General features: G+C 37.0%; 1 protein-coding gene across 2 annotated transcripts; it reads left to right on the plus strand.

The window, feature by feature from the left end:
• The first annotated feature begins 1,453 nt into the window (after window positions 1-1,453).
• Window positions 1,454-23,345, plus strand: LOC150076192 (uncharacterized). 2 transcript variants are annotated; one of them, XM_090387518.1, is made up of 8 exons: window positions 1,454-1,579; window positions 2,543-2,610; window positions 4,066-4,140; window positions 13,596-13,622; window positions 15,736-15,756; window positions 16,293-16,313; window positions 17,216-17,266; window positions 23,255-23,345. In XM_090387518.1, exons 1-8 carry the CDS (start codon window positions 1,483-1,485, stop codon window positions 23,267-23,269), a joined length of 375 nt encoding a protein of 124 aa, XP_090243644.1. In that variant the 5' UTR covers window positions 1,454-1,482; the 3' UTR covers window positions 23,270-23,345. The 2 variants fall into 2 exon arrangements, with proteins under 2 accessions (XP_090243644.1, XP_090243645.1); XM_090387519.1 differs by lacking the exon at window positions 16,293-16,313.
• Window positions 23,346-27,536: the final 4,191 nt, after the last annotated feature.

Genomic DNA, 27,536 nt, shown 5'->3' on the forward strand with positions numbered 1-27,536 from the left:
ATTGATGGGGTTTTTCTTCTTGCTCACACTATGCATATGATGGGGCATAAATTCAAACTGAGAAAGGGGGATTGCTGAATACACCGTGCAAATTTACCTCTAGCCTGTGGCAATTGATTGCTGGAATAAACTTCTATCTGTTGTTGAAGAAGTTGATAGCTTAAATAATTCAAGAAAGACCTAAGCAAACTGTTAGAGGGAACGGATGTGTGAGATGGGAAAGTGGATTTTTTTTGGCTGGCTTGTATAAGCTTCCTTTTTTGCGTCATTTTCCACTACTAATGCTAATGATAAAGACACAGTTAATGCAAGAAGTGGGGGTTCTCCAAGGATTAGTTTTGGGATTTGGTACCACTGTTGTTTTTAATTTTCATAAACGACATCGATGAAGGGATAGAGGGCGTGATGTCTAAATTTGCAGATGACATAAAGATCGCCGCTAAGCAGAGCTTCTTCAGAATGACCTAGATAAACTTCAGGGATGGTCAGAAAAGTAGTAGCTATGCTCTAAACCAGCAAAGTGCAAGGTTTTACACCTGGGGAACAGCAACCGCAAAATAACATATCACTTGGTGGAGTTGAACTAAAGTCAGTAGTGAAAGAAAGGGACTTGGGAGTTACGATACGGTCAGGCACGAAGCTCTCCTAGCATTGTAGACAGGTTGCAAGGAAGGTCCATGGTGTCCTATCGAACATTTGCTAGTATTAATAAGATGAACAATTTCTGTTCATCTTATTAATAACCTCAATGATCCTTTCCACCTCTCCTTCAAGTTATATTTTTTATCTGTGAATGTTCCAGTAAGAAAGCCTTTTTTTGATTTTTAATCTGAATTTCATAACAAATTATAATTGTAATATTTTTGAGGGACAATACTTGCGTTATTTACACAATTTGCCAGTCTTTTATCACGTTAATGATCTCATCAATAATCCAGGGTTTTGATTATTCCTTTGGTACTAGACTGAGAATTAATAGAAAAAGAAATCGGAAAGTCCTAGAATTATTGATGAGCAGGTCAAATTTATTCAGGTGAAAAGCTACATCTCTATACTGTGCAATGGCGTCATGACCTCAAAAAACTTGAAGTTCTTTATTAAGCTTAGCTGCATTAATAATAACAGTAATAATAATGGGGCTACATAGTGCGCACCAATAGCGAGTAAGTAAACTGACACGTATTTTGTAGCCTCAGAAGTTTTCCATCGTTTTGCTGTTTCATAGGATCCTCTGAATTAACGGACCTTTTCTTTAGGGATTGCGTGGAGTTGAAAAGCACCCACATTAAACAATGAATTTCCTTTCTCGTGACTAGCATTGCCCGCATGCATGCAGTGCTCCTGAGCATACCCAAAAGGATTTCCCTTTCCCATACAGGAAACCACCATCTTTAACCTGAATAAACACATTCTGTAGATATATAAACCCCAAGTACCTTCGTCTTTTCTGATTGTTTGCTGTTTAGAAGAATAACTTACAAGATGAAGGTCTTTCTGGTTCTGGCAGCCGTCGCCACTCTCATCGTTATAGGAAAGGGACACTTTAAAGGAATGAAAGAAAAACGAGATAAGATGTGCGGTAAGTAATGTTACTCTTTTTGATGATGATTTCCTACAACAGGCGCTTGTTTCCTTCATTGTATTACCCTGTTTGAATATGACAGAAGTGATTGCAGTGCGTCATCCAGAAATAACCAATGTCATGGTCAATATGTCATGAAACGGATAATATCAAAATCTTTTAAATTTCGATCTAAACAGATCTTGATTAAAATAGAAGACGTAAGCACAAATGTATTTATTTTCTATTTAAGGCTGCTGGTTGAATCTATTTTTTACCCCAAAATGATTAAAATTTACAAAGAGCAGTGATGTACCTAAGCTTTTTAAATTCAAAATTAATTATGCCCACACAGACGAAGTACACTTTCAACAATTTAATTTCGTTAATATTTCCCGTGTAATTAATTGAAAGCGATAGAAAATTTGATTGCAATTAAGCTAAACTAAATTTAAACAGATTGAAAATTAGCTGAAGTAATTTTATAGTACAAAAGAACAATACCTCCTACACAACGAAACGCTAGGACCTTTATATGATAAGATGCACGTATATCTATTTATTATTATTGCAATATTTTTTCCCACAGTTCAGAGGAGTGGGGTTCCCAGCTTACAGACCATAGATCATCGATTAATTCTTACAGATCGTAGATCATCGATTACTTTTTACATATCATAGATCATCGATGGTATTTGAACCGTTCTTCCGTTAAATAATAGGCACGTGTAGTCGATATATTTGTTTATCCAAACGTTACACTGATGTTATCAATATATAAAACAGCAATTACAACTTGTTTGGCATTGAATAATATAATTATGTTATTAACATCTGAAGGTGGTAGCCGACATTTTGCTTAGCAATAAGCGGATTGAACTATAATGCATTGTGTAGAATGGAAATAGTTGAGATGTAGAATAATTTTATTCATAGATAATGACGGATACATTTCTATATTGCTCATATTTTAATGTTTAGCGGATCCTGATGCAAAAGGGAAGTGTGCAAATTATCTGGACGAAGTCATACCATTAGATAAGAAAGAGGTAACTTGATATTTTATTCTTAAATGCATGCATTATTAATACCATCGTAATACTGACTGTAATTTTGAATTTATTGCCATGTTATAATTCCTTATGTAGTTATATTTTTTTTTCAAATAAATACACATTACTTAAGCAACTCGAAAGCACAGGTGATTCTTGATTTAAAAGGTCTCTTGGTATTAGTTAGTATTGTGATTGGGTCGCATGCACATCATCGATTTAGACTATATGACGCCTTGCATTTTGGAAGCTGGAGGAACTGGATTGACGTTGATTGCAGTGGTCCTCTAGGGCTTTTGATTCAGTTGATCACAGCCTTTTAAAACTTTAATTATAATCGTTATGTGTTCTCTATGTTCTTTGTAAAATGACTGTTGAACTGTTGAAGACAGTTCAACAGCCATTAAAAACAGACTTCAACAAACTACAATAGACTTCGTTAACAAACTCTAACCATCGCAATTCTTTTTGGGAAACACAACTTAAAATGAGAGTATATCACGTTGAACTGTACAGTACAATTATCTCTACATCTGTTTCGTTCTTCACCACCTTCAGTGTGTTACCACTTTATTGGTATATTATTCCAGGATTATTGCTGCTGAAATGAGATGTATGTGTTGCAGTAATCCTGTTAACAATCGTAGTGCCAGTAGTGCGCGACAACACTACTGCGCATACAGTGATGGATGAATATTTGCACGTACAGTGGTGGAGGAATATTTTAAACTGAAGATATCCAATGACTGCTGTGGCCAGCGCGATGATAACACTTAAATCGGATCTAATATGTGTGGGACGCTCTGGGACATCGCATTGCACGCCGACAGCCACCTCCTCGACCACGCTGAACTAAAATCTGTGCTGGTGGAAGAATGGAATTTGTTGCCAAAGAATGCTATAGACACAGTTACATCGAACATGGTTCACCGCTGTCAGGACTGTTCAGCCATTGGATGGGATCGTACGCCATACTGATGTCATGTAACCATATTTTAGAGCATCTTGTATCGAGTCCAAAATTATCGAGTCCAAGCTACCGGAGTTACAGCACGTTTTCTACGTATTCTGTTAATTTTGTCGAGCAGTGTATTTGCAATCATCCGGCACATACTATAATTCATGTAGATCAGCGGTCTTCAAGCTGTTTCACAGAGTATTTATTTCGGACACAAAATACGTCTGGTGTAAAATGCTTGTTAAAACTCTGAATCTAAAGCACAATTATTATTTTTTTAGTTTTATCAAAATTAGAGTTAACAACACGACGAAATAATGTTTTTTTTTTTTTTTTTTTTTTTGAGAATGACAATGTAGAATAAAATCATTTTCTATTTAATAATTAAATAATTAACTAAGAATTGGTTAATTAGTTAATGAATAAACGTCTGCTAATTAATTAACTAATTCTAAATTATACGTCATCCAATTTTCTTTGATCTTTTTATTTAGGAAACGCTCAAGAATTGTTTTGGCGGTGCCACAAGCTCAAAACAGGTGGTCGAAGACATGTGCGATGATGAGAAGGTAATGTAGCACCATTAACCATTTGACGCTTTGAACAAACAAAACAAAAACGGACAGTTTTGAAGTTATAAGATGATTTTAGGATATCTAGTTGCGCCTTTCACACGTATGAGTTGGAATATTATGAAACTTGATTTAACATAATGTAGAAGTGAAGTCTGTCCACACAAATTATATTACTATCGAAGTATATAAATTTCAGCACAAATTATATTACTATCGATTTGTTACACACGGATAACTCGCTAGCCTTCACACACCGTGTACAAAAAGCTTGGAATCCTGTCAATTTGAAAGTAATATTCATTCTTCTTCTTCTTCTCTTTATTTTTCTTACGCTCTAAGAAAGTTAACAGGTCTTCAGAGTTCTCCCGAGAAACGTTTTTTTTGCCTCCAGTTGAGCAGTCCATCCGTGGTCTGAAGTGAATCGAGAAGCAAAGGAGGATGAGATGATTGATATATTGGCTCATATGAAATGCAAAGCCAATAAATTAAAAAGAGCATTTCGTGTCTGGATCTGATATTTGCTATGAGAATCGTCGCGCGGAGAAAAAATGATGCTACTCTCGCCTGAGACTGACTAACTCAGCCACGTTGTGAAAAAGGCCTATAAAAATTCCTTTTCGTATTCGAAGGAATTTTCAGAACAAGTCACACGAGAATCCACAAAATGGAGAGTCTGTTCCCCCAATTCAGTACCGCATAAACCACTTATTCTTTTTTATTCACTGTACTATGGGTGGTCCCGGTCAACGCTTAGCAATCCCCACACATTTTAGAGTATAATACAGATATGGATTTACATTATTATCTGTTATTTCTTCTCTTCATTTGTGATAAGTGTGAATACTACTTGTACAATACGAACAGATCATTTCCTTCTTGTGAAAAAGGTTCTGTAGTGTATTCATGTCAAAAGCATAGTAACATAATGCCATTAAATAAAAGTACTTAAATCTATGGTTTCTCGTGTCACAAGAAGATATGGTCTAAATTTTCCAATAAAGTGCGGATAATAAAAGGAAATACAATATCCGATTGTAGAATTAGATGGTGTAGTTGCCTTTTTCTGATATTTTCATGAAACAAATTTATTCCACTTAGAAAAGAGCCCCTTAAAATCCTTAAAAAATTTATTTATCCTTTTCAATGTCCAAATCAACCAAATTTCGCAGATAAAAATTTTTCAACGTATCCTTTTCTTCCCAGGACCGATCAGAACCATTAATAAAAATGATATATGGATTTAAACTAGAACACCTTTTAACCAACTAGTACACCTTCTAGAATACCTTTTAGCCCATATTTCTTAAATAAATCTTAATGATTCAAACTTGTACGAAAACTGCGTTGTCCCTAGTTTCTCTGATTGACTTTAATATCAAACAAATTTCATCTCATCTCGAAAAGGATTGCGTGTTTAATGACTCCATCAGTTGTCTCAACTAGACATAGTCCCTGCTTTAATAAATATTCTAAGCATATAGCTATTTAGTCTCTCTCTCTCTCTCTCTCTCTCTCTCTCTCTCTTTTTTTTTTTTTTTTTTTTTTTTTATATAAATCCCAAACACCGTGCTTGGGTGGGAGATTGAGAAGACGAAAGAAGATATTTGTTGACATTGGACTTGAACTTCTGTAGATTGTAATTTTCATGAAATACGTATGAAGGAAGGTTGTTCCAGAAAACGGCAGTTGAATGAATAAATGAGGAAGATGAAAAGTTGGTTCTGTGGGTTTGAAGTTGGACAGTAAATGGATGTTGGCTGGTGGCGGCACGTGTTCGGACTGTTTTGAAAGAGAGAGTAGGAATTATAGAAGCCAATTCAGAAGAACAGTGCCTATGGAAGTATCTGTAAAAGAGGCATGCAGCAGAAACAGTACATCTATGAGACAGCGAGTGGAGAGACTCTGTTAGAGATGAATCATTAATTAACCTAACTGCCTTCTTCTGAATGGAATCTAGAAGCCTGAGAGAGGTTTTGGGGGCACCACCCCAGATGTGGGAACAATATTCCATGGCAGGGCGGATTTGCGATTTATACAGAGTGAGCAGCTGTTTGGAAGAAAAGTAACGCCGAGAGCGAAAGAGAAAACCAAGTTTTTTAGATGCAGAGGAAGCAATATTTGTAATATGCTTGTACCAAGACAGATTAGAAGTCAGGGTAATCCCCAAAAGAAATATATCATTTTGCCCAGAAATCGGAGTGTCACTAAAGATAAGCATAGGAGCAGAAGAATCCGTTTTGCGAGATATAAGACAAGACTGAGTTTTAGAAGGGTTGAAATCAACTAAGTTGTCTTTGCCCCATTGGAGAATTACCTGAAGATCGGCATTTAAGGACTTGGTAGCAGATTTTCGAGAAGTGAAGCTGATTGAGCAGGACAAGGTTTCTCAAAATGGAAAGTAGAACGCAATGTGCTATCATCGGCAAAACTAAGGATACGATTTCCAGTCAATGGAAGAAAGTCATTAATATACAAGAGGAAAAGAGTGGGGGAAAGAACTGAACCTTGGGGGACACCAGCATTAGTGGAGAAATTAGAAGATAGAGCCATCTACCATCACCCTCAGTGAGCGATCAGAGAGAAAACTGGATAACCAATTACTAAAAACAGTTCGAAAACCATAAGATGGAAATTTTTTTAGAAGACCTTTATGTCTAACACTATCGAAAGTCTTTGAGATGTCAAGAGCAACTACTTGTGTTTCACCGAACCTTTCCACTGAATTAGTCCATAAATGTGTAACATAAGCCAGAATATCACCAGTGGATCGACATTGACGGAATCCATACTGCCGATCGTTGATCAAACGGAAGGTTTCTAGGTAGTTTAAGAGTTGGCAGTTAATTGATTTCTTCATTACTTTAGAAAGAGTAGAAATAATTGCAATGGGACGATAATTGGATGGGAGGGATTTGTCACCCTTTTTAGGAACTGGCTGGATATGAGCAAATTTCCAAGCAGAAGGAAAAACACCTTTGGAATAAGAAAGTGAAAAAAGGCGGCAAAGAATAGGAGTAAATTCAGGAGCACAGGTTTTGAGAACAAGTGGAGAAATACCATCGGGACCTGGAGCTTTCTTAGCATCAAGACTCGTCAAAATCCTTCTAACATCCTTTTGACGGAAGACCACAGGAGGCATTGAATGGAGCGTGTTGGGAATGGTGGGAGGTGTTTTACCAAGATCATTAATACGTGAGTTGGAAGAAAAAAGGGATGCTAGCAGGTCAGCTTTATCCTTGGCTGAAGTGACAACAGTACCATCTGGTTTGGAGAGAGGTGTGAGCAGAGATGGGCAAAAGTTGCGGCCAATAGCGTTGGCAAGAGACCAGAATGCTCGGCTACCATTAGGGCATGAAGCAAGTTTTCTACTCTTAACCTGTTCAAACTCTAGTTTGGACTGATTAATAACTGCTTTAAAAATGTTGCGAGCTTTGGTGTAGGCAAAAAATGAAACTGAAGAATTAGAAACAAGTCAATTACGATATGCAACATTCTTCTCTTGAACAGCCTTAGCACATTTATTGGAAACCCAAGGTTTAGATAAAGGACGAGATTTTAAAGTGGTGTGTGGGATAAAGGATTCCATTCCTACAAGAATAATTTCACTGACACGATCTGAGCAAACGTTGATATCAGAAGTTTTGAAACAGTAATGCGACCAAGAAAAAGAAGAAAAGAAATCTCGCAGGTCATCCCATTTTGCATTCTTGTAATGCCAAAACACACGAGGTTGGGAATATCCATGAGATAAAGGCTCCATTGGAGAAGAGACAATCACAAAGTTGTGATCTGAAGTGCCTAAAGGACCTCTCACTTCGACCGTGTACTTAGAAAGGTTGTTTGTGAGAAAAATATCAAGCGTGTTGGCTGTATGATTAGGATTGTTCGGTATTCTTGTAGGTAAATGAACAATCTGTGCAAGGTCATTAGTAATTGAAAAAGCCTCAGCATCTCGACCAGCTGGGTCGGTGTGACTAGAAAACGGAAGTCAGCTGGAGTTGTGAACATTAAAATCACCAAGGAAAATTACCTCACTGTTAGGAAAGTTGGCACTGGAGAAAGTCAAGTTGAAAAGAGAGGAAGTCGAAGAGCTCCAAGTGATTAGTGGAGTTGGGAGAACGGTAGAGACTACAGATGAATTTGACACAATGAGGTAGAGAGATTTTAAGCCAGAGAAGATCAAAGAGAGGAGATTCCAAATTGCCAAGTCTCTGACAGGGAATATCAGAACAGACATATGCACAAGTACCACCTTTGAGGCGAAAGGAATCATACAGCGAATAATTTGGGCATCTGAGATGAGCAGTATTTGAATCAACCGATAACTGAGATTCTGCTAGAAAAAGTACATGAGGTTTGGCAGACTGCAAGTGGAAATGGACGTTGAGATTAGAATTGAGACCACGTATATTTGTGAAAATGAATTAGGAAGTGCTTGGGAGGTTTAGATCTTTTCGCAGATAAGCTTGCTCTATTAGTTTGGCAATTCATGGTGTATTCAATAGTAAGAAAAAGTGGATGGAACATGCTGTATGAAGTAATGAAATTTTTGGATATGGCATACACACTGTAAGAATATACCCAGATCCTTGACATAACATGGCCTCGACAACGCTCCCCGCATACACACTACTCGGACTCCCTCCAGTCACCATCTGGCAGAGTAGAGGTAGCAAGATTATACACTAGGTGATCCGGAAGCCTCCTAGAGTTACCAACAGGTTCGGTCCGGTGTACTAACTAGCGGCCGGCCTGCGAACACCGTTTTAGAGCTGTACCCTCGAAATGTAAGGAATATTGGATCTCGCCACGACGTTCATCATAACCTCAAAAGTCATCAATCATACTGCATGATGGAAGAGATAGTGAAGGGTTGACCGGAACTTAGCTCTACAGACTAAACATGGGTTCCACCACTTCAAGCCTCCAATAAGCAAAGTGGTGGTATTTCACCGGTTGATGAGAGTCATCTACCACCTAGTACTGCCTGGTAACATAGAGGGGCGGCATTCCTCCAAGTGGTATGCGCGCCACACCTCGACCCCTGCTTACATTGGTTCATACCTTGGTGGTCACCCACCATGTACTTGTGCATGGAGGTTATACCCAGGATTACTAACAGTCTCACCATCGTGAAGGTGCAAGCAGAGGATTTGGCTGTCACAGACCGTCCGGAGTTCGCCGAAATTGGGTCCACTTGACTTGAGTCACCCGAATATCAGTTCCATGCATTTTAGACTCCCAGGTAGCAAGTACAGCTTGTCTGGCATATCTGCGAGAATATCTGTGACAACCTCAAGGACCAAAGGTCTGTGATCCAATCGAGAACTTTGCATTACTTCATTAATAACTCGGGTAGATTTAACACCATCACCACATGGAGTTGTTTTTAGGTCGAAATATAACTCGGCCCGGATCATTACGATCGCTGAATAACGAACCTTAACTTGATTACTAAAACACTCGTTGTATTCCTTTAGGCTTAATTAACACCCTTTCCATTTTATTGAATTTCAAATTGTGTCACTCGACTTAGAAGGTTAGAAGTCGTCTTTCAGTGAAAGCACTGAAAACATCCAATTAGTCAGCTTGTGAAGAGATAATTCTCTGCATCTCACGGAGTATAAATGCTTATCTTCGATACATTCACCTAACTAAATTCTAAATGGGAAGTAATCGTGGGAGATACTAGCCATTTTATACTAACTAAGAAATAATATTTCAGACTCAGACCATAATGGATGTCAAATAACCTAATGAGACGCATAGATACCATGGGAAACTGATAAGGGCTCTCCAAGATATAGGAATAGACGAGAAAGATCTGTAACTAATTGCTAATCTTTACTGGAACAAAACAGCAGCCATAAGAACTGAAGACCATACATCAGCAGAAATTGCATGAAGAAAGGAATCAATGCTTTTGAAAACTGGAAATATAGAAGAATGATGAAGAAATCATGGAAAAGAAAAGTGTGGAACGAAGATATTCGGAAAATGGAAAAACTAAATGTACACTTTTAAACACATGGAAGCAATAGAAAATGGCATATATGGGCCACCGATCAGAAAAAAAATGCTAATGAAGGAAATACAGAAGCCAAAAGAGGAAGAGGTCAGCCTCAAAAAATCATGCATAGAGAACGTAGGGGATTGGAAAGAGTTCAAATACTAAAAATATTGCAAGAATGCTGAGCAGAGGGCAGTATGGAGACTTGGCAGTCAACCTCCTGGAGGAGATGCGCCTGATGGATGAATTTTATATACACTGTGAGTTCTTTTGTTCCTTTACTTTTTCCATATATTTCTTTACTCTTTTCCTATATCTCTTCATTCTTTTCCTTTAAAAGCTTAACTTATATTCATCATTCTCTCTCTCTTTACCTGTATGATATATACACATATACAAAGTACATACTGGCCAAAAAATACAAACCTTTGTATTAATAGTCACAGGCAGAATAAATGAGAATAACTGCAAGCAGAGCAAAGAAAACTGAATCTGTGACGTGTTTCCTCTTGAGTATAAATACGGCAAAGTAATCTGAAGTCAGAATGGGGAAAATGCGTGGTCTATCAGACTGAAAGTGGTCTTATGGTGGGTGCACATTTAATAGCAGCCACAATTCAAGAAACGAAAGACAAAAGGTTTCTTGAAAGCATCCATCTCAAAGCTTTTTAATGAGTAGAATGCGAGTGGTTCTTTTACATCTCAAAGGCCTTAATGTGGCAGAAAAATTACTTCAAGCGCGAAGCTGTCGTACTCTGAGCACGACTGTACGTAAAAAACAGGCCCTGAATTGAACTAAGTGCAAGGAATTGAAATAATTGGGTATGGCAATTGCCTTCCTATTCAGAAGCCACCTGATTCAGAGTAAAACAGAAATATCCGGTTATGTAGGGCTGAGAACATTGTGATTGGGCAATGGAATAAAGGAAGAAAGCCATGTGATCAGAAAAATCAAAATACACTTTGGTTTTCACTGATGGTAGATAGAGAATGTGCCGAGAACCTCACGAAACGATGGACCCAGCTTGCCTTGTAAAGATAGATTAAGAATCTGGAGATGGTACCATGCATAGGGAATGCTGTCATTGGTACGTACTGGGTTCGTTGATCCTGGTGGAACGATGAATGTCATAAGGAAGTATCTGAATTTTGTATCAGGTCCTCTGCACCCTGAAATGTTGCACTTTTATCCCGAAGATGACGGCAACTTTACACTGATCATGGGATGCCCATTCAATAGAGTATTGTGCCACAGAGCAAAACGGATAGAAAAAGAAATAACAGGTTGCAGGTAAAAATACGTTTAATACTTACTTTGAACAAAAAAAAAAAAAAAAACAGGTAAAAATACAGGAAATTTTTACCAGTGTTTTTATGTTCATAGTAAGTATTAAACGTATTTTTAACTGCAACCTGTTATTTTTTTTTTCTTTCAGTTTTTCTCTGTGGCACAATACTTTATTGAATATGAATCCAGAGCACATAGGCCTTATCGCTTATATCATGGGATACCAAAATAGTAACGGCCCACCTTTCACCCAGATAAGGGCAGTCACAAGGCGAGGCATTGAGTCCACTAGTTTACGAAAGCGTTCCACAAATATTTCCATCCATGATTGCTGCACCGCTGTCCATAATTCCGTCGCATTCCTGGGTGGAGGATCCAAAGCTCGAACGGACCTTTCCATAGCATCCCAAATGTGCTCCACAGGGTTCATGTCCGGTCAACGGGGAGTCCATTCCATGGTGGTAAAATCTGTAGAATGCTCTTCGAACCATGTTCTAATCACCGTGGCTAGGTGGGAAGGCGCATTGTCCTGCTGGACGAGTCCATTGCCCTGTGGGTGCACAATGACCATGAAGGGATGCAGATGGTCTGCAAGGATGGACAGGTAACCCGGACCGTTCAGCGATGTGTCTAGACGTACTGGAGGTCCCAAAGTGTGCCACTTGAACACGCCCCGACCATTACTGACTGTTCATCTACCTGAACAGTTCCTTGTTGACATGACCGGTGCATAGCTTCGTGCGGTTTCCTCCAGATGCGCACCCTCCCGTACGGTCGAAATAACTAGAAACGGGACTCATCGGACCAGGAGACCCGTCTCCAATCATCGAAGGTCCGGTGCCGATGTTCTTTCGCTCAGTTGAGGCTTAGAGACCTGTGTTGTGGTGTTAGCAATGGGACTCTGGTGGGTCGGTGGCTCCAATAGCTTATTGCGGCTAATTATCGCGGATGGTCGTGGTGGAGACGTTTCTGGCTCCTCCCTCGTTGAAGTCGGCGGCGATTTGTGTTAATGTCGCCCTCCGAATGGCTGTCTGCACGTGTAGCACAGTGGTGTCGTCACCATCCTCCGCACACCGCGTGAAAAAGGCCAGAGTTCGATCTGTAACGTATAGAATGTTCCTCTTAGATTGAATCTCCTCAATGCGGGAGGTATTTTAGCGCTTTTTTCATGGAGTGGCTTGGACGTGGAAACTCAGATTTTATAACCAGAGGAACATAAAACCGATCATTGAATCATAGTCGGGCACCCACTATCATCTCTCTTTCAAAGTCGGATAACTCACGACGTTTATCCATACTGACATCGAATTGCCGTCTATGAATGCAGTGTACCTATATACCTGCCATGCGGTGGGTTCGTCCACTAGCGAGAGGGGTGACAGCTTCGCGTTGCCCAGGAACCAGGTATCCTATGAATTCTGTCCTTTCAGTTTATGATGACAATGCAACAGCGCGTCATTCCAGAATCATGCAAGAATGCTTCGGAGAACATGACATAGATTTCCACTATCTTCCCTGGGCTTCCAAATCCACCTGATCTCAGTTAATTTGATAATGTGTGGGATATGCTGGAGAGAGAGAGCTATTCAATAACAAAGTCCTCTTTCTTCGGCTTTCTGGAAGCGAAGCGATACTTTGCTCGAAGAATGGTTACAATTAGAACAAACGCGCTAATACGCCTTATAGAATCCATGTTACGTCGCACGCTTGCTGTTATTCGAAACAAAGGCGACTCGATTCGATACTAAACAAAGGTTCGTATTTTTTTGGAATTACTATATTGATTATTAGTACTCTACAGGTCCAACAGAAGGGTGTAAATTCGTCTCAACTTTATCAGAGCATGCTACGATACACGATGCATTGTATGATTGAAGTCGTTCTGTAACGTATAGAATGTTCCTCGTAGTTTAAATCTCCTCAATGAGGGAGGTATTTTAGCGCTTTTTTCATGGAGTAGCTTGGACTTGGAAACTCATATTTTATAACCAGAGGAACATAAAACCGATCACTGAATACGCAAATGTATATTAATAGCTGCTGGACAAACAAGTTTATATAAACTCTTTAAATTATCATAAAATAGAATGAATGAGCGAATCACTTTTAATTCTCTCTCTCTCTCTCTCTCTCCTTATCCCTGATTTTTAGACGAAGAAGAAGTTGGAAGAATGGAAGGTGAGTACTATGAATTCATTTAGTATTCATGTCCATTTACTTTTTAATCTTGTTGGTGTAATGTTTTAGGAGCATCAGCGACTTGGACCATATTGTACATATTACTACCCCATCATTAATATCTGGGCACCTGTACAAATAACCTTAATTAAGAATAATTTTAATTTACAGGACAACAAAACCTTAGCTTTTATGCAGCCTCTAGTTTCCAGGTAACATTCTCCACCAATTTTTGAAAATGTCCTCCTATATTTTTTGCAATTTGGCATTTAAAGCGACTTCAATGGTGAGCTATATTTTTTGAGCTGTCTCTGCCTCACACGCAACCAACGATCCACTTCATCTCAGAGGTTCTCCGTAGTGCTGAGGTTAAGGATCTGTACTGGACAATTCAACTCTTCGACACTCATGGCGCCTCCGTAGCCAGGTGGGCAGGAGCAGCAGTGCGTAACACACGCTTCTTGATTAGACCGGGGTTCGAGCCCGTGACCACCAAATACGGAGGATGCGAAAAGGTCAGGGAATGACCACCACATATCTCCGGAGCAATATGGCCTTAGTTGCTAATGCTCCTAAAAACCAAATAACAATAACAAAATTCGACACTCATGCCTCAAACTAAGCTTGGATTCTTGCATTATTTTCTACTACTATTATTAATATCAGTCCGTCGCAAATTTAGCAAGCAGTATGATATGGCACGTTGTTCTGCTGATACAGTTATTGGGCTTGCCCGACATGGTGCCACAATGCAGGTAACGTGTTAATGTCCAAGACGTCTAGATAGACCTCAGTCATAATAAAAAAGACCTTAGCCGTTAATACAGTTTTGTCCAACGCAACCAAACCCATGAAAAAAAGTTCCATACTATCACGTTTCCTCTGTCAAATTTCATTGTCGAGACAATTATGTTCTGGCTAGTAGGTTTCAGGAGGAATCTGCAAAACACAGGTACGATCAAGGCATCGTAGAATGGGAGACCAGACCAAGTATCGTGATTCCTCACTCCAAAGTACAGCTTTCCATTGATCTACGGTCCATAAACGGTTGGTCTTAAAACCAATGTCAGACGCCGTCAAGCTTAAAACAAGTTTGACGGCGTCTTACATTGGTCGGGATGATTAGCAGCTTGAGGGCGTCACGACCATGGTAACCAATATCATGCAACATCCTGAGCACTGTCCATGGTGGGATTAAGAATTAACAAGAAATAGAAAGGAAGATTTTTTTTTAACTTTCTTTCTATTTCTTGTTTAATCCGAAAAATCATTTCAAAAAATCTTTATTTTAAAATCACGAAAGAAATTTTAAAGAAACAGAAGGCTTAGAAACGAAGTGGTTGCTGATGTGATCTAGCAAATGTGCAAATGTACAAGAGGAGAAAAAATAAACTTATTACCTTTAAATAATTTTCCCGAATGGAAGGATTTAAGCAATAACACTCAGAGGAAATGTATATAAAATTGCACATAAGCTGAAGCTTGGTTAAGACTGTTCCTCCATAGTACAGCCGCAGGAAACTTTCTCATGAGCCGAATCAGTATTTCCTATTTTGTTTTTTTTTTTCTATAAGGATGTTTTGTAGAACTTTTTCATTTGTAGGATTCTTTAATTGCTAACTTTAAATGATTTCTTAGCAAACTGAAGGCAGCTGAGCTTAATTTCTGATAAAATTTGGTCCAAAAACTCTGATTTATGATGTTATAAAAAATATTGCGTTGAAGGTAGTCTACTCTTCAAAGTTCGCATGATTTGACAGTCATTATTTTGCAATAGTTATCAAATGATTAACCAGATTTCTTGTTCTTTTCCCTTAAAACGCGGTTGGTACAACCCAGGAAAATGATCAGAATCATTTTTTGAAAAACAGTTCAGTGTTTCACAATCAAAAAAGGGAATAATTAACATTCCCGAGAAACTGAACTGCTCTGGAAATGTTTGAATTATAAGTAATTGAAATGGCTTTCTAGTTTTATTGTTCGTTTATACGCTTGTACAAATGAGCGTCCATCTATTCTAGTTTATATATTATGTCAGTGTATTATATAATTTGTTATTTGATTGTAGTACAATTAACACCTTTTAATTTATTTCTTCTATGCTCTTATTCAGGAGAAGAAAGTGGATTGGAAGGTGAGTTAAGTTTTTAAGATTTTTCAGTTATGAACTCTCTCGTTGAAATAATTTTTTATTGATTTATATTTTAAAATTTAACGTACATTTATTGAGTACTCCCACTCTGTAGATTTTTTATTCCATACACAGGATACCAGAATCCAATTTCACACCCTTTAATTTTGACTCTTCATAATTTCTGTTGTGAATGACACTCTCATGTCTCTTACATATAACAGTCTTGCAGAATGATATTTTTATTTATTATACTATTTTATTCATATTAAAGCATAAAATATTGTTTATTTAAGAGAAATATTTTTATCAAAAAACGGAAATAATAACATTCCTGAGCAAAATAAACTTCTTTGGGGTTGAGGGCATAAGTTATAGAAACTGACTTTCTAGTTTGATTGTCCTTTTGAATGATTGTATGATTGAATGGTCGCGCATCTATTTTAGTTTATCTATTATATCAGTGCATTATATAATTTGTTATTTAATTGTTATAAAGTGAACACGTTTTAATTTATTTCTGGTATACCGTTATTTAGAAAATAAAAGAAGAATGGGAGGTGAGTTGAATCTTTAAGATTTTACACTAATAACATTTTTTTTGTAATTTATATTTGATAATTTAATGCACATTTATTGAGTATCCCTGCTTGCTAGGAATATTCAACAAATTTTATTCCACATAAAGAATACCAGAGTCCACTTTCACACTCTTTTATTTCAACTTCTTGTAATTTCGACTGCGAATGATTATATCGTGTCTAATACATATAATAGACTTAGAGGTAATTTTTTATTTATCATGCCGTTTTATTCGTCTGAAGAGCATAAAATATTGTTTAGAAACCGAAATTATTTATTGAATTCACAAAATATCCAAGCATAATTTAAATAATAAACAAGACTGATGAAATTTAAGATGTCTTAAAAGCAAACGAGACAACGTTTGTTCGTCCCGACTAGTATAAATAACTTTTATTTTCAATTTTAAAACTGAAAATTTCAAAACTTTGAATTTTGCAAAATAAATAATAATACTATGGTGAATAAAACTATAACCACAACTTAATCTAAATTTATTAGAAAACTTGGAGCAAACGGGCATCATCACTGAACTATTTTTTAATTTTCTGTGAGACAGATTTCCTTTCAAGAAAGATAAATCATCTTTATTTCTTAAATCAAAGCTTTGCAAACTTTATAAACTAGCGATGTAATGATATTCTCTTGAAACTTCTGTCGGTTTCAAATTGTTACAGCTATGAGCAAACTGATATAAAATGCCTCAGTTAACCGTATTTTAATATATAATAAATACTTTTCAAATATTATTTCATAATATAAAGTTATGAAAAATTTTAATATAAATATTTGTTCCTTATGAATTGATTATTTCGAATTAAATGGTTTGCATACTTGTTTGTTTTAATTTACTTTTAAATTAAATTTCATTACACTTTAGAAAAACTGTCCATTGGCAGACGAGGCTGACAAAATTAAAAAAGTATTTGAAGTAAGTAATCAAGTTTCAGATGACTTTTACATTTTAAATTTAATGTGATGATTGCGACAATATTTTGAAAAGAAATGTTTTTAATAAGTCTTTTTTTTAAGTTAATATGAAGTGTCAGTTAAAATATTTATCCACCTTTGGAAGATTACTTGATTAATCGACATTAGTTTCCATAGACAGGCCATTTCATGCTCTCTAATTTGACTACAGTCACATTATTTGGTTCACATCAACTAGTCCATCATTGTCACAATATGACTTCCATAAAAAAATTCGGCCTTTTAAGGTACATTGAGAGACAAACATTGTCACATTGGTGTCACAGAGGCTTGTAAGTGTGCCTCTCTACTTCTTCAAACTGCAATCCAATGAAATCATTTGTTAATCGCAATGTCAAAAAAAGCAGGATTAAATCATTGAACCTTAGTTACCACAACTGGGGAGGTACAGTTCCGAATTATACTAATGTCATTATTATATCTACTGAAAACAATGCATATCGATATTTGTTGCTATAGGAAGTCCTTTGTAATTCCGCAAGATGCCAGGTTTCTGTGCATGACATCACTTCATCAATCGCTGTGCATTAACTTTTGTAATGAAGGGTATATTGACGATGGGGTTCGTTTTATTCACACTTAAGCAACTTTCCATTCATAGCATGTTTCTCAAAACTGCTTCAACACGTCTACAGACCACTTGCGTTCTCCTTTTGGGTCGAATTATACGATGCTCTCTCTCCATTACTGATTGCTCAGCTGTAGCATGACTGACTTCTCCCAGCGAACGATAATCCATAGAGAGAGAAAATCCTTCAGGAGAAATCCCTCAACGAAAGACAACACTTGATGTAATTTTATTTGATATAAGAGCAGTCTATGACAAAATTTACATAATAGTTCTAATCTCCATCCTCATGAATCACTTCAACATTATAGGCAATAGCCTATAATTAAACAAGAACTAGCGCCTAGATATCCCATCATCACATATCACAGCTGTCGGAGAACTTGTTTTTCTGATAGGAGTATCCTACAAGATCGAGTCCTTTCCTCAAACTTATTCGATGCAAGTCTTGAGCACTTCCTGGCATCCCAAACTGATTTCCAGTCATACGATGATGACCTGAAACTTCATTACATCATCTGACCAAAATCAGGTCCTCAGCACTACTCTGGGCAAATTAAAAAATCGAACAGCTTGAACAATATCTGCCCTCAGAGGAACTACAGGTAAACCTAGCAAAGACGGCTCAAATGTCTTTCACCTGGAATAAGGTATGCAATGTTATCAATGTTACTATCAAAATGATCACCAATTCAAAAAGTGAAAATGCACAAAGATCTGGGGTTAGTATGGGATGAAGGGATGATTTTCCAGGTCCACCTCCTAAACCAAAAACAGAAATGTACCTGTTATGTGGGCAATCTGTCAAGAACTAACGGGTATACAATACACTGAATTGGTCAAGAAATACATCCTCCCTCGTCTCTGTCCCATACCTCCATATGCTACAACTGTATGGTCTTCTGCCCCTACAACGCATTTCAACAAGTCCTTTAGTCTGGAATACTGGCTCCTCAAATGGCTCAGCTAGATGACTGGCAATTATTTCCATTCCCAACTTTACATTAATCTCGAAGTTGCTCCACAATAAACTGTGGCAGTTAACCTGTTTACACTATGTTCGATTAACAATATAGACATTTGTCTCGATAAATTCTGCCAACAGAATGCATATGACGGCAGAAAATAATGAGAACATAAACAGCTGATAGAAGACGAGATGGCAAACTACCCACAGCAGGATAAATATAAAATTAAATTAAATAAAACCGTGACTAATTTCTACCTTCGAAATCAAGGATTTTAAAAGACGGAAGGGAAACCAGGGCTCAACATAACATAAAATACAAAGAAAAGAAATCACCAGCCTGGGAGGAGATAAAAGTGAAGATAGGCCAACTGACCCAATACATCGGGTTAATAGAAGTAAGAAGCTGGTTGGAAAAGTGAAGCTCATCCACAAGGGAAAAAAACATCCACAGCAAACACTAGAACTATAATTAGAGGATCGAAGACTACCTTTACAAGCAACTACTGCAGAAACTACTGCAAGAGACTTCTACAAGAAATTCAGCAAGAGATTTCGCTGTTACAGGGGAAAACAGACAACAGAATAATAATAATTGATGAAAACCAAAGAGTTTTCTACAGGAAAATTGGACATGAAGAAAAGATAGCCCTTGATATGTATATATTACCTGATACCCTTTCTAAACCTTTCGCGGACCCTTTAGAACTGGTCTGAGGACCCCAGTTTAGGAAACGCTGCTTTAAAAGAAGGGAGGAAAAACCTGTAAATCTTTTATTTTTTTTTTATCCATGTACCTATTGCATCAGGCGAATCAGGTGTTTTCACCTGATTCGCATGAATGATATCAAACCCTATGCCGCAACTGAGAATCAACTCCAACAACTACTCCGGATCACCGAAGAGTTGAGAACTGACATCAGGATGCAATTTGGCTTAGAAATACGCAAGACTCAAGAATTGCATTAAAGACATCCAGTCGGACTAAATTATCAGCTGACGGCCGGTGAAGATATTGAAGCCACGATAGAGGGAGAGACATACAAATATCTATTGGGATAATGCAGGCCCACCAGTTAGGACACAGGGAGACAAAGGCCCGCCCCACTGAGAAGTACCATCAGTGACTCGAAAGCATGTTAAAATCAAAGTTGAATGGCGGGAGCGTGGTTACAGCCATAAACACTTATGCAGTCGCAGTACTAAAGTACTCCTTTAGGATCATAGATTGGAACCACACTGACCTGGAGGAGATTATGAGATCGATCACGTAATGATGACCAAGAGCTACTAACACCACCCTAAGTCGGTTATCGAGAGATTGACCTTATTCCTAAAGGAAGGAGGGAGGGGACTGACTAACCTCATCGAACAAGAGAAGGCGATCAGGACATGTGTGTATATAGGTAGGGTGGCTCCTAGAACGTCCGTTCAAATCCACCTCGTTTCTTTGTAAGTTGAACAAACACTGCAAAACAGGCCAGCGTGTAATAGTGTAATGTTCGTGTAGTTAATGCACGTTGCATTGTTGTGTTATGCAGACCTCTTGGCTACCTAGAAGCAGCTGTCACCAGGAAGGCTGCATCAAGCTACTCGTCCCCACCACGGGAAGGCGGGCCAGTTCCAGTAGATGGACGCATAAGGTCTCAGGTTATGAGACAAAAAAAAAAAAAAACCCTCTGGAATCCCAATCCAGAGTTTAAAAATTTTATATATATATATATATATATATATATATATAGGCGGCAAAAGAAGTAAGCAAACTCTTAGCCATGATTATGAGAGCATCCTTGGGCACAGGGGAAGTCCCCACGGACTGGAGATATGCAAATGTATTCCAATTCACAAAGGGGGATTAAGGGTGACACGAGTAATTAGAGACCAGTCAGTTTAACTTCCGTTCCAGGGAAAATAATGGAGTCACTGGTTAAAGATGCATTGCAGCATCATCTAGACAAGACTGCAGCAATAATTCAGACACAGCATGGGTTTGTTAAGGGAAAGTCGTGTCTAACAAATTTGATTGGATACTATGATGTGGTTACATATAAGGAACTAGATGCAAAAAATAATTTTGATATCATATATTTGGATTTCAAGAAAGCTTTTGGCACTGTTGCACATGGAAGACTACTGTACAAATTGGAGCAGAATGGTATTAAGGGTAAATTGCTACAATGGATAAAAGGGTGGTTGAGTGGAAGAAGAGAGAGTGGTAATCAATGACACTGCTCTTCGTGGAGTAATGTTATTAGTGGAGTATCACAGCATTCGGTGTTGGGCCCACTGTTGTTTTGTATATTTCTCAATGATATTGATGAAGATATATCAGGCATAATGTCGAAGTTTAGAGATGATACCAAGGTTAGCAGGGTTGTTAATGACAGTAATAGAAGTGTGCTACTGCAACAGGATCTAGAAAATTTGGACAGATGGGCTGAGAAATGGCAACTGAAGTTTAACATTGATAAATGCAAAGTACTACATATGGGTAAATGTAACTCTAGAGAAATGTACGAACTGTGTGGTAGAAAATGAAAAATATACGGGAATAATTGTGCAGTCAGATATGATGTTTTCTGAGCAATGCAGACAGGCTGGCGGAGCAGCTCATGTGGTATTGTCCATGATATACAGGAATTTTGATAGGAGGGAAAAGGAAGTAATTATCTCTTTGTATAGGGCAATGGTCAGGCCACGCCTTGTGTACAGGTCTGGAGGCCTCATTTTTATGAAGGATGTACAGTTGCTTGAGCGTGTACAGAAAAGGGCAAAAAGATTGGTGAGGTGAACGAAGGGGTCCTCTTACCAAGAAAGGCTTAAGTTCTAGAAATTGCAGTGTCTGGAGATTAGGCACCTGCGAGTTGATCTGATTGAAGTGTATAAGGCCTTGAATGGGTTGAGCACGCTGAATTCTGATCGGAGTTTTCCGCTCGCTCAGATTACGAACCTGAGGGGGGTATATATTCAAATTGTGGAAAGACAGTTGTAGAATAGGTGTGCGGAAATGTGCCTGTAGCCAGTGGGTGGTTAATTGCTGGAACAAACTTCCATCTGCCGTTGTCGAAGTTGATAGCTTAAATAAATTCAAGGAGAACTCGACAAACTTTTAGAGGGAATAGATGCGTGAAATTTTTTTTGGGCTGATGCTACATAAGCTGATACACTTTCTTGCATGACGTGTCTTTATTACTATTACTGCTACTAACTACAGAAAATAGATTGCCCAGGACCCCGGGGTTACAGATGACACATGTCGACTATGCCACCTGTACCTAGAAACCATCCAGCACATTACAGCAGGTTGCAGTGTGATCACCCAGATGTTGTACACTCACAGACATGAACAAGTGGCTAGGATAATACGTTAGAAGCTTGCGAAACGATACCGGCTGATCTAAGAAAGAAAGTTAAAATATGAGCATTCAACAAATTTTGAGGTTTCAGCAAATTTTGCTCTTCTAAATATCAAAATATGCAGATTAAACATAAAACTAAAAATCTCTAATTAGTTAATTAAATTAATAACCTGTCGGTCTGTCTGCGCACAATCCTCGAAGAACAACTGATTATATTTCGGCTTCCAGAAGAGAAATACTACAGATAAAAAACATTTATACAAACTTTTTACTCAGAATTAGTGTGCCATCTGAGACGGTATCGTGTTTGTTATGTCACTTATTCGTGGCTCACATAATTACCACAAAGAGGAATTCCATCTTGGAGACCAGAATGTGTAAGCCACTGTCATAGAGGATTATTAAATAAAAGATCATCAGCGTCGTGTATAATATTATCCTTTCAGGGTCACCAACATCGCCAGTTTATACTTTGCTAACCATTCTACTTCGAGATGATTGACTGTGCCTTCCATCTCTCTCTCTATTACAGTAATATTTAAACACACCTTAGAATTCGAGGGAGATTTAGAATTTAATCACAATAGAGGATAGACAGAGGAAAATATATCTGATTGATTCTTCGATTACTTAAATGCCTTAATCTCAATAATATGTTTTCCATTTCTTATATAAATAAGAGATAACAGGCATAGTTTGGCTACAGTACCTATGCCAATTAAACCTAAATTACAAGAAAATATAAGAACATAGTTGGCCAACTCCTGGGCACCTGCTCAGTTTATATTAATTTCGTTTCATTTTATGACCTTTTTATTATTTTTTAACTTTCTTTTCTATGCTTATTTTTTTGTATAAATTTGTTCCTAAGCGCTTTGTTTTCATATCTGCAATAATTTTTAGATATACACCAAAATATAAAAACCAATAATAATTATTTGCGAATTTATAATATTTTTCAACCTTGTGAAAAGTATCATAAATTAGCAAATAATGATAACTTCAGAAATAATATTCTTTTTACTGTTATTGCAGAAATGCTTCGGATAAGCTGCAAGAGGAGAGACCACAACCGGAAGAGAATTTCAAAATGTTAAGAATAAAACATAATTATTTCTACTCAGTAATACGTAGTACGTGTTTGCAAAAATAAAAACTGCATGGTAAACGATGTCTGTTTTCTTAATAGCATATTCACACATACACTCCTGCCTAAAAGTTTGGAATCACAGCGTATGACAACAGTTTAATGGGTTTTTTTTAGAATTAGCCATGACACTGTCATGTTTAACATAAAACAGCAAAACACTACAAAATATTTTAAGGATTTTTATTAAGCATTGAAAAATTTAAGGCAAAAATATTGAAATGAATAATATTGAAACTGTACTGGCTTTTAAATCAAAATAACCTCCACGAGATTTTATCACGTCTGCACAGCGCAGCATTCTGGAGAATAATTTTATAATAGTGGTTAACATTATTCCAACCGATCTGCTAGGGTTCCTATAAATTGTTTGAAGATAGTAGAAGTAGTAGAAATAGCAGAAATGGCAAATGATGCAAGAAAGCAAGCTTATATAGCATCAGCCAAAAAAAAAAAAAAAAAAAACTTACACAGCTCACTCATCCGTACCATCCAATATTTGTTTGAATTTATTCAACCCATCCACTTCCACAAAAGATGGAAGCCTGTTCCAAAACTCACCACTCGCGAGAACTACAACTGGACATAAGCCGAAGCTAAACAGGTCCACCTCCAATAATGGATGATGTCGCAGAGATATATTAATCATACTGCATCGAGTGTGGCGCAAGATAAAGTCACTCGCGTTCTGGCCTTACGCAGAGGGGTCGGTTCGAAAAATCAGAGACGGTCTCCCGAGGAAGACAGTGGAGCGAGTGGCGCTGTCCCCCGTATGACTACCACAAGAGAAGGGCAAGACCATCCAGCCCCACCAACTGGAAGTGCTTCCTGAGCAACTGTGCTAGTGACCACTCAGGAAGGGAGAAAATGCCAACGCATGAAGTGGAGCATCGAAATGAACACGTACATCATGCAAGCATACTACGAAATAACAGAGCTGGAGACCGATATGACAACTTACAGGGCGAGACTACATACCAAGTGGCTGGAACGATTCCCGGATATTCAGGTCACCAAGCAGAGAATAGCGGACCAGAGAAGGACTGTCGTCACGAAGAACCTAATAGCTCCTGCAATCTTGGAAAAAATCAAGCAGGGCGTGAGCGATAAACTACAAAGGATAAAGAATATGGAACCAGAGGAGGAAGAACATACCACCGCCAAACCAGAGGAGAAAGAGCAAGAGGAAATACTGAAATACGCAGCAGCTGAAATGGAAAAAAAAAATAAATAATAATACAATTTTTTTATCAATTTTATTTTTATCAAGAGAATTTATTATTATTATTATTATTATTATTGTGATATTATTAATTTAATAATATCACAATATAAAGTAATATTAATAATAATTAATATTATTATTATTATCATGATTTGTGCTTTTTACAGGCCACCATCAGATTCAATAAACAGCTTCCTAATAGAATTAGAAAACATTATTTTGCAATGGGACGACATACAAACAGATAAGACCATACTAGTAGGAGATTTTAATATTAATTTACTAGCCGATGTAACTGATAATGTGATACCCAGATACTCTGCAATCTTAAACAATTATGGATTTGAACATACCTTAATTGGAATAACTAGACAACAAAGGATGGAGGGTAATAGAACAGTCAGCTCTTGTTTGGACCACCTAATTACAAATATCAAGTTGAAGTATGCTAATTCCTACATACTATTAAATCAACTTTCAGATCACAGAACATGTATACTAATAGTAGATATGTATTCAAAACAACACCCATGTGAAGAAAAAAAATTAACAAATGCTATGAAGAAAAATTATTTATCAACAGGGAAACTGAAACAGAACATAGGAAACTTGTTAATACAAGAGTAAGCATCATACACAACAAATGTAAATGTTTTTTCAAATAAGATAATACAAATTATAAACAATTGGAGGTTTAATACCGAGAGAAAAGTTAATCACACAGCCAACAACACAAACACTGGGAGTAGCAGGAATAAGCTTAGGAAACCTTGGATGACTAAAGAAATAGAAGAACTAATGGTACAAAGGGATAAATATTACAGGCAGTATAGAAATTGTCCATCAAAGAAAGAACATTATCACAATTATAAAACACTCAGAAATAAAGTGACAGGTATGATAAAAAAGCAAAAAAACACTTATTACAATCATCTTTTCATGGATAAGCAGATAACACAAAAGGATAAATGGAGCATTATAAATAACATGTTAAGTACAAGGAAGAAAAAGTCAAGGGGAAACCAAATTAAAACACTAGTAGAACAGATTTCTGGTGCAAACAAACAATATGAGGCTGCAAATAGGTTTGCCAAAGCTGTATTAGATCTCAACAGATATTTAATACATTATTGCCAAAATTCCTTTACTCAACAAGATAGGCTTCCTCAGATAATGAACTCTTGTGTAGTCTTAGCTCCACATTATACTGAGATTCATAAAATTATAGAACAATTAAAGAACAACAAATCTTACGGACTGGACTGTATTACAGTAACCGAAGTAAAGAAAAACAAAGAACAGTTCTCTGTTCTCTTGGTAGAGCTATTAGCACGGATGTTAGAGTCGGGAAGCTATCCTACAAACTTACTGTCATTTAAGATAATTCCTATATATAAAAAGGGACCACCAGATGACTTTTGCAACTACAGACCAATAACAATACAGTCAGTTTTAAATAAGATAATAGAAAATTATATATTTTCCCATATAAGCAAATATTTACATCAATATGGACTGTTAAACAGCTCTCTATTCTCATATCAGAAGGGCAAGAGCACACAGACATTATTAGAGAACTTAATAGACTCTCTAAACCTACATTTAAACAACAATAACTTCATATTGATTTTATTTATAGATTTGACCAAAGCATATGACCTAATTGATATCCCAATATTGCAACAGAAATTACTGAAATATGGTATAAGGGGAAGACTCAATCAACTACTAGCAAATTATTTAACCAAGAGAAAAATAACAGTAGAAGTAGAAAATACAAAGGGGAAATCTTATAATGTAAAGAGAGGAGTACCTCAGGGCACTCATGCTGGGCCAATCATGTTCAACATCTATATAAATGACATATTCGAAGTAATTAAGAACTCCTTTATAAAAATTTATGCAGATGATATAATCTTATATACAATAGGAAAGGACCTAACAAAAATGGCGAATGATTTACAACAGGATGTAATACATTTACAATCTTGGCTGCATGATAATAAATTAGCACTCAGATTTGAAAAAACTAAATTTTTGGTAATAAGGCCTCCTCATCAAACCTTGGACATTCAACCCTCTATAAAATTGCACAAACATGATTGCCTACATGAACAGAATTTCCAGAATTGCGAATGTCTAACTGTGGAAGAAGTCTCAAATCATTGTTACCTTGGGTTATGGATCGACTACAGTCTAAGTTGGATATAACAAACTTGTACAGAAAAATGAGATTTTATGTGTACTTTTTCTACTACATTAAGAATAAGTTAAATCTTAGAACAAAAGTAACCTTATATTATGCATTAGTGGACTCCCAACTCAATTATTTAGTAAATATATGGGCACGAGCAAATAAAACAGAAATAAGGGCAATAGACAACTTAATGAATAGGATTCTGAAACTTTTAATGGGGACAAACTCTTGGAATGACCTGAATAAGAGAAGGCAATTTTTGTTGAAACATAAAATACTGTATCCAGTTCAAAAACTAAAGTTAAATCTATTCTTAAAAAATCTTAACACTATTTTTGAAGAGTCGAATCTGCAAATAAATGTCTCACATAATTTAAGGAACCCAAAAGCAATTACTTTGCCTCACCCTAGGATACTAAATAGTATTAGTATTAGTATTAGTAACGGCCGCATGGTGCAAGAAAGCCTATGGCTTATGCTGCACCAGCCAAAAAAAAAAAAAATAAAAATAAAAATAAAAAATAATAAAAAAAAATATAAATCCGAACAAAACAATGATAAAAACAAAAAAAAAAAAAAATAAATAAATAATAATAATTAATAAAATAAAAAATAAATAAAAAGGAAATTAAACCTATGTGCTTCCCTTACCCGAAAGTACTATCCAGATGACCTTTGAATTTCCCCAAACTGTCGGCCTCTACCACCCATGAAGGCAACTTATTCCAGTAATTTATAACTCGCTGGC

The sequence above is a fragment of the Mastigoproctus giganteus genome, chromosome 13, assembly GCF_048544385.1.
Source record: "Mastigoproctus giganteus isolate SK-2022 chromosome 13, ASM4854438v1, whole genome shotgun sequence".
Classification (NCBI taxonomy): Eukaryota; Metazoa; Arthropoda; class Arachnida; order Uropygi; family Thelyphonidae; genus Mastigoproctus; species Mastigoproctus giganteus.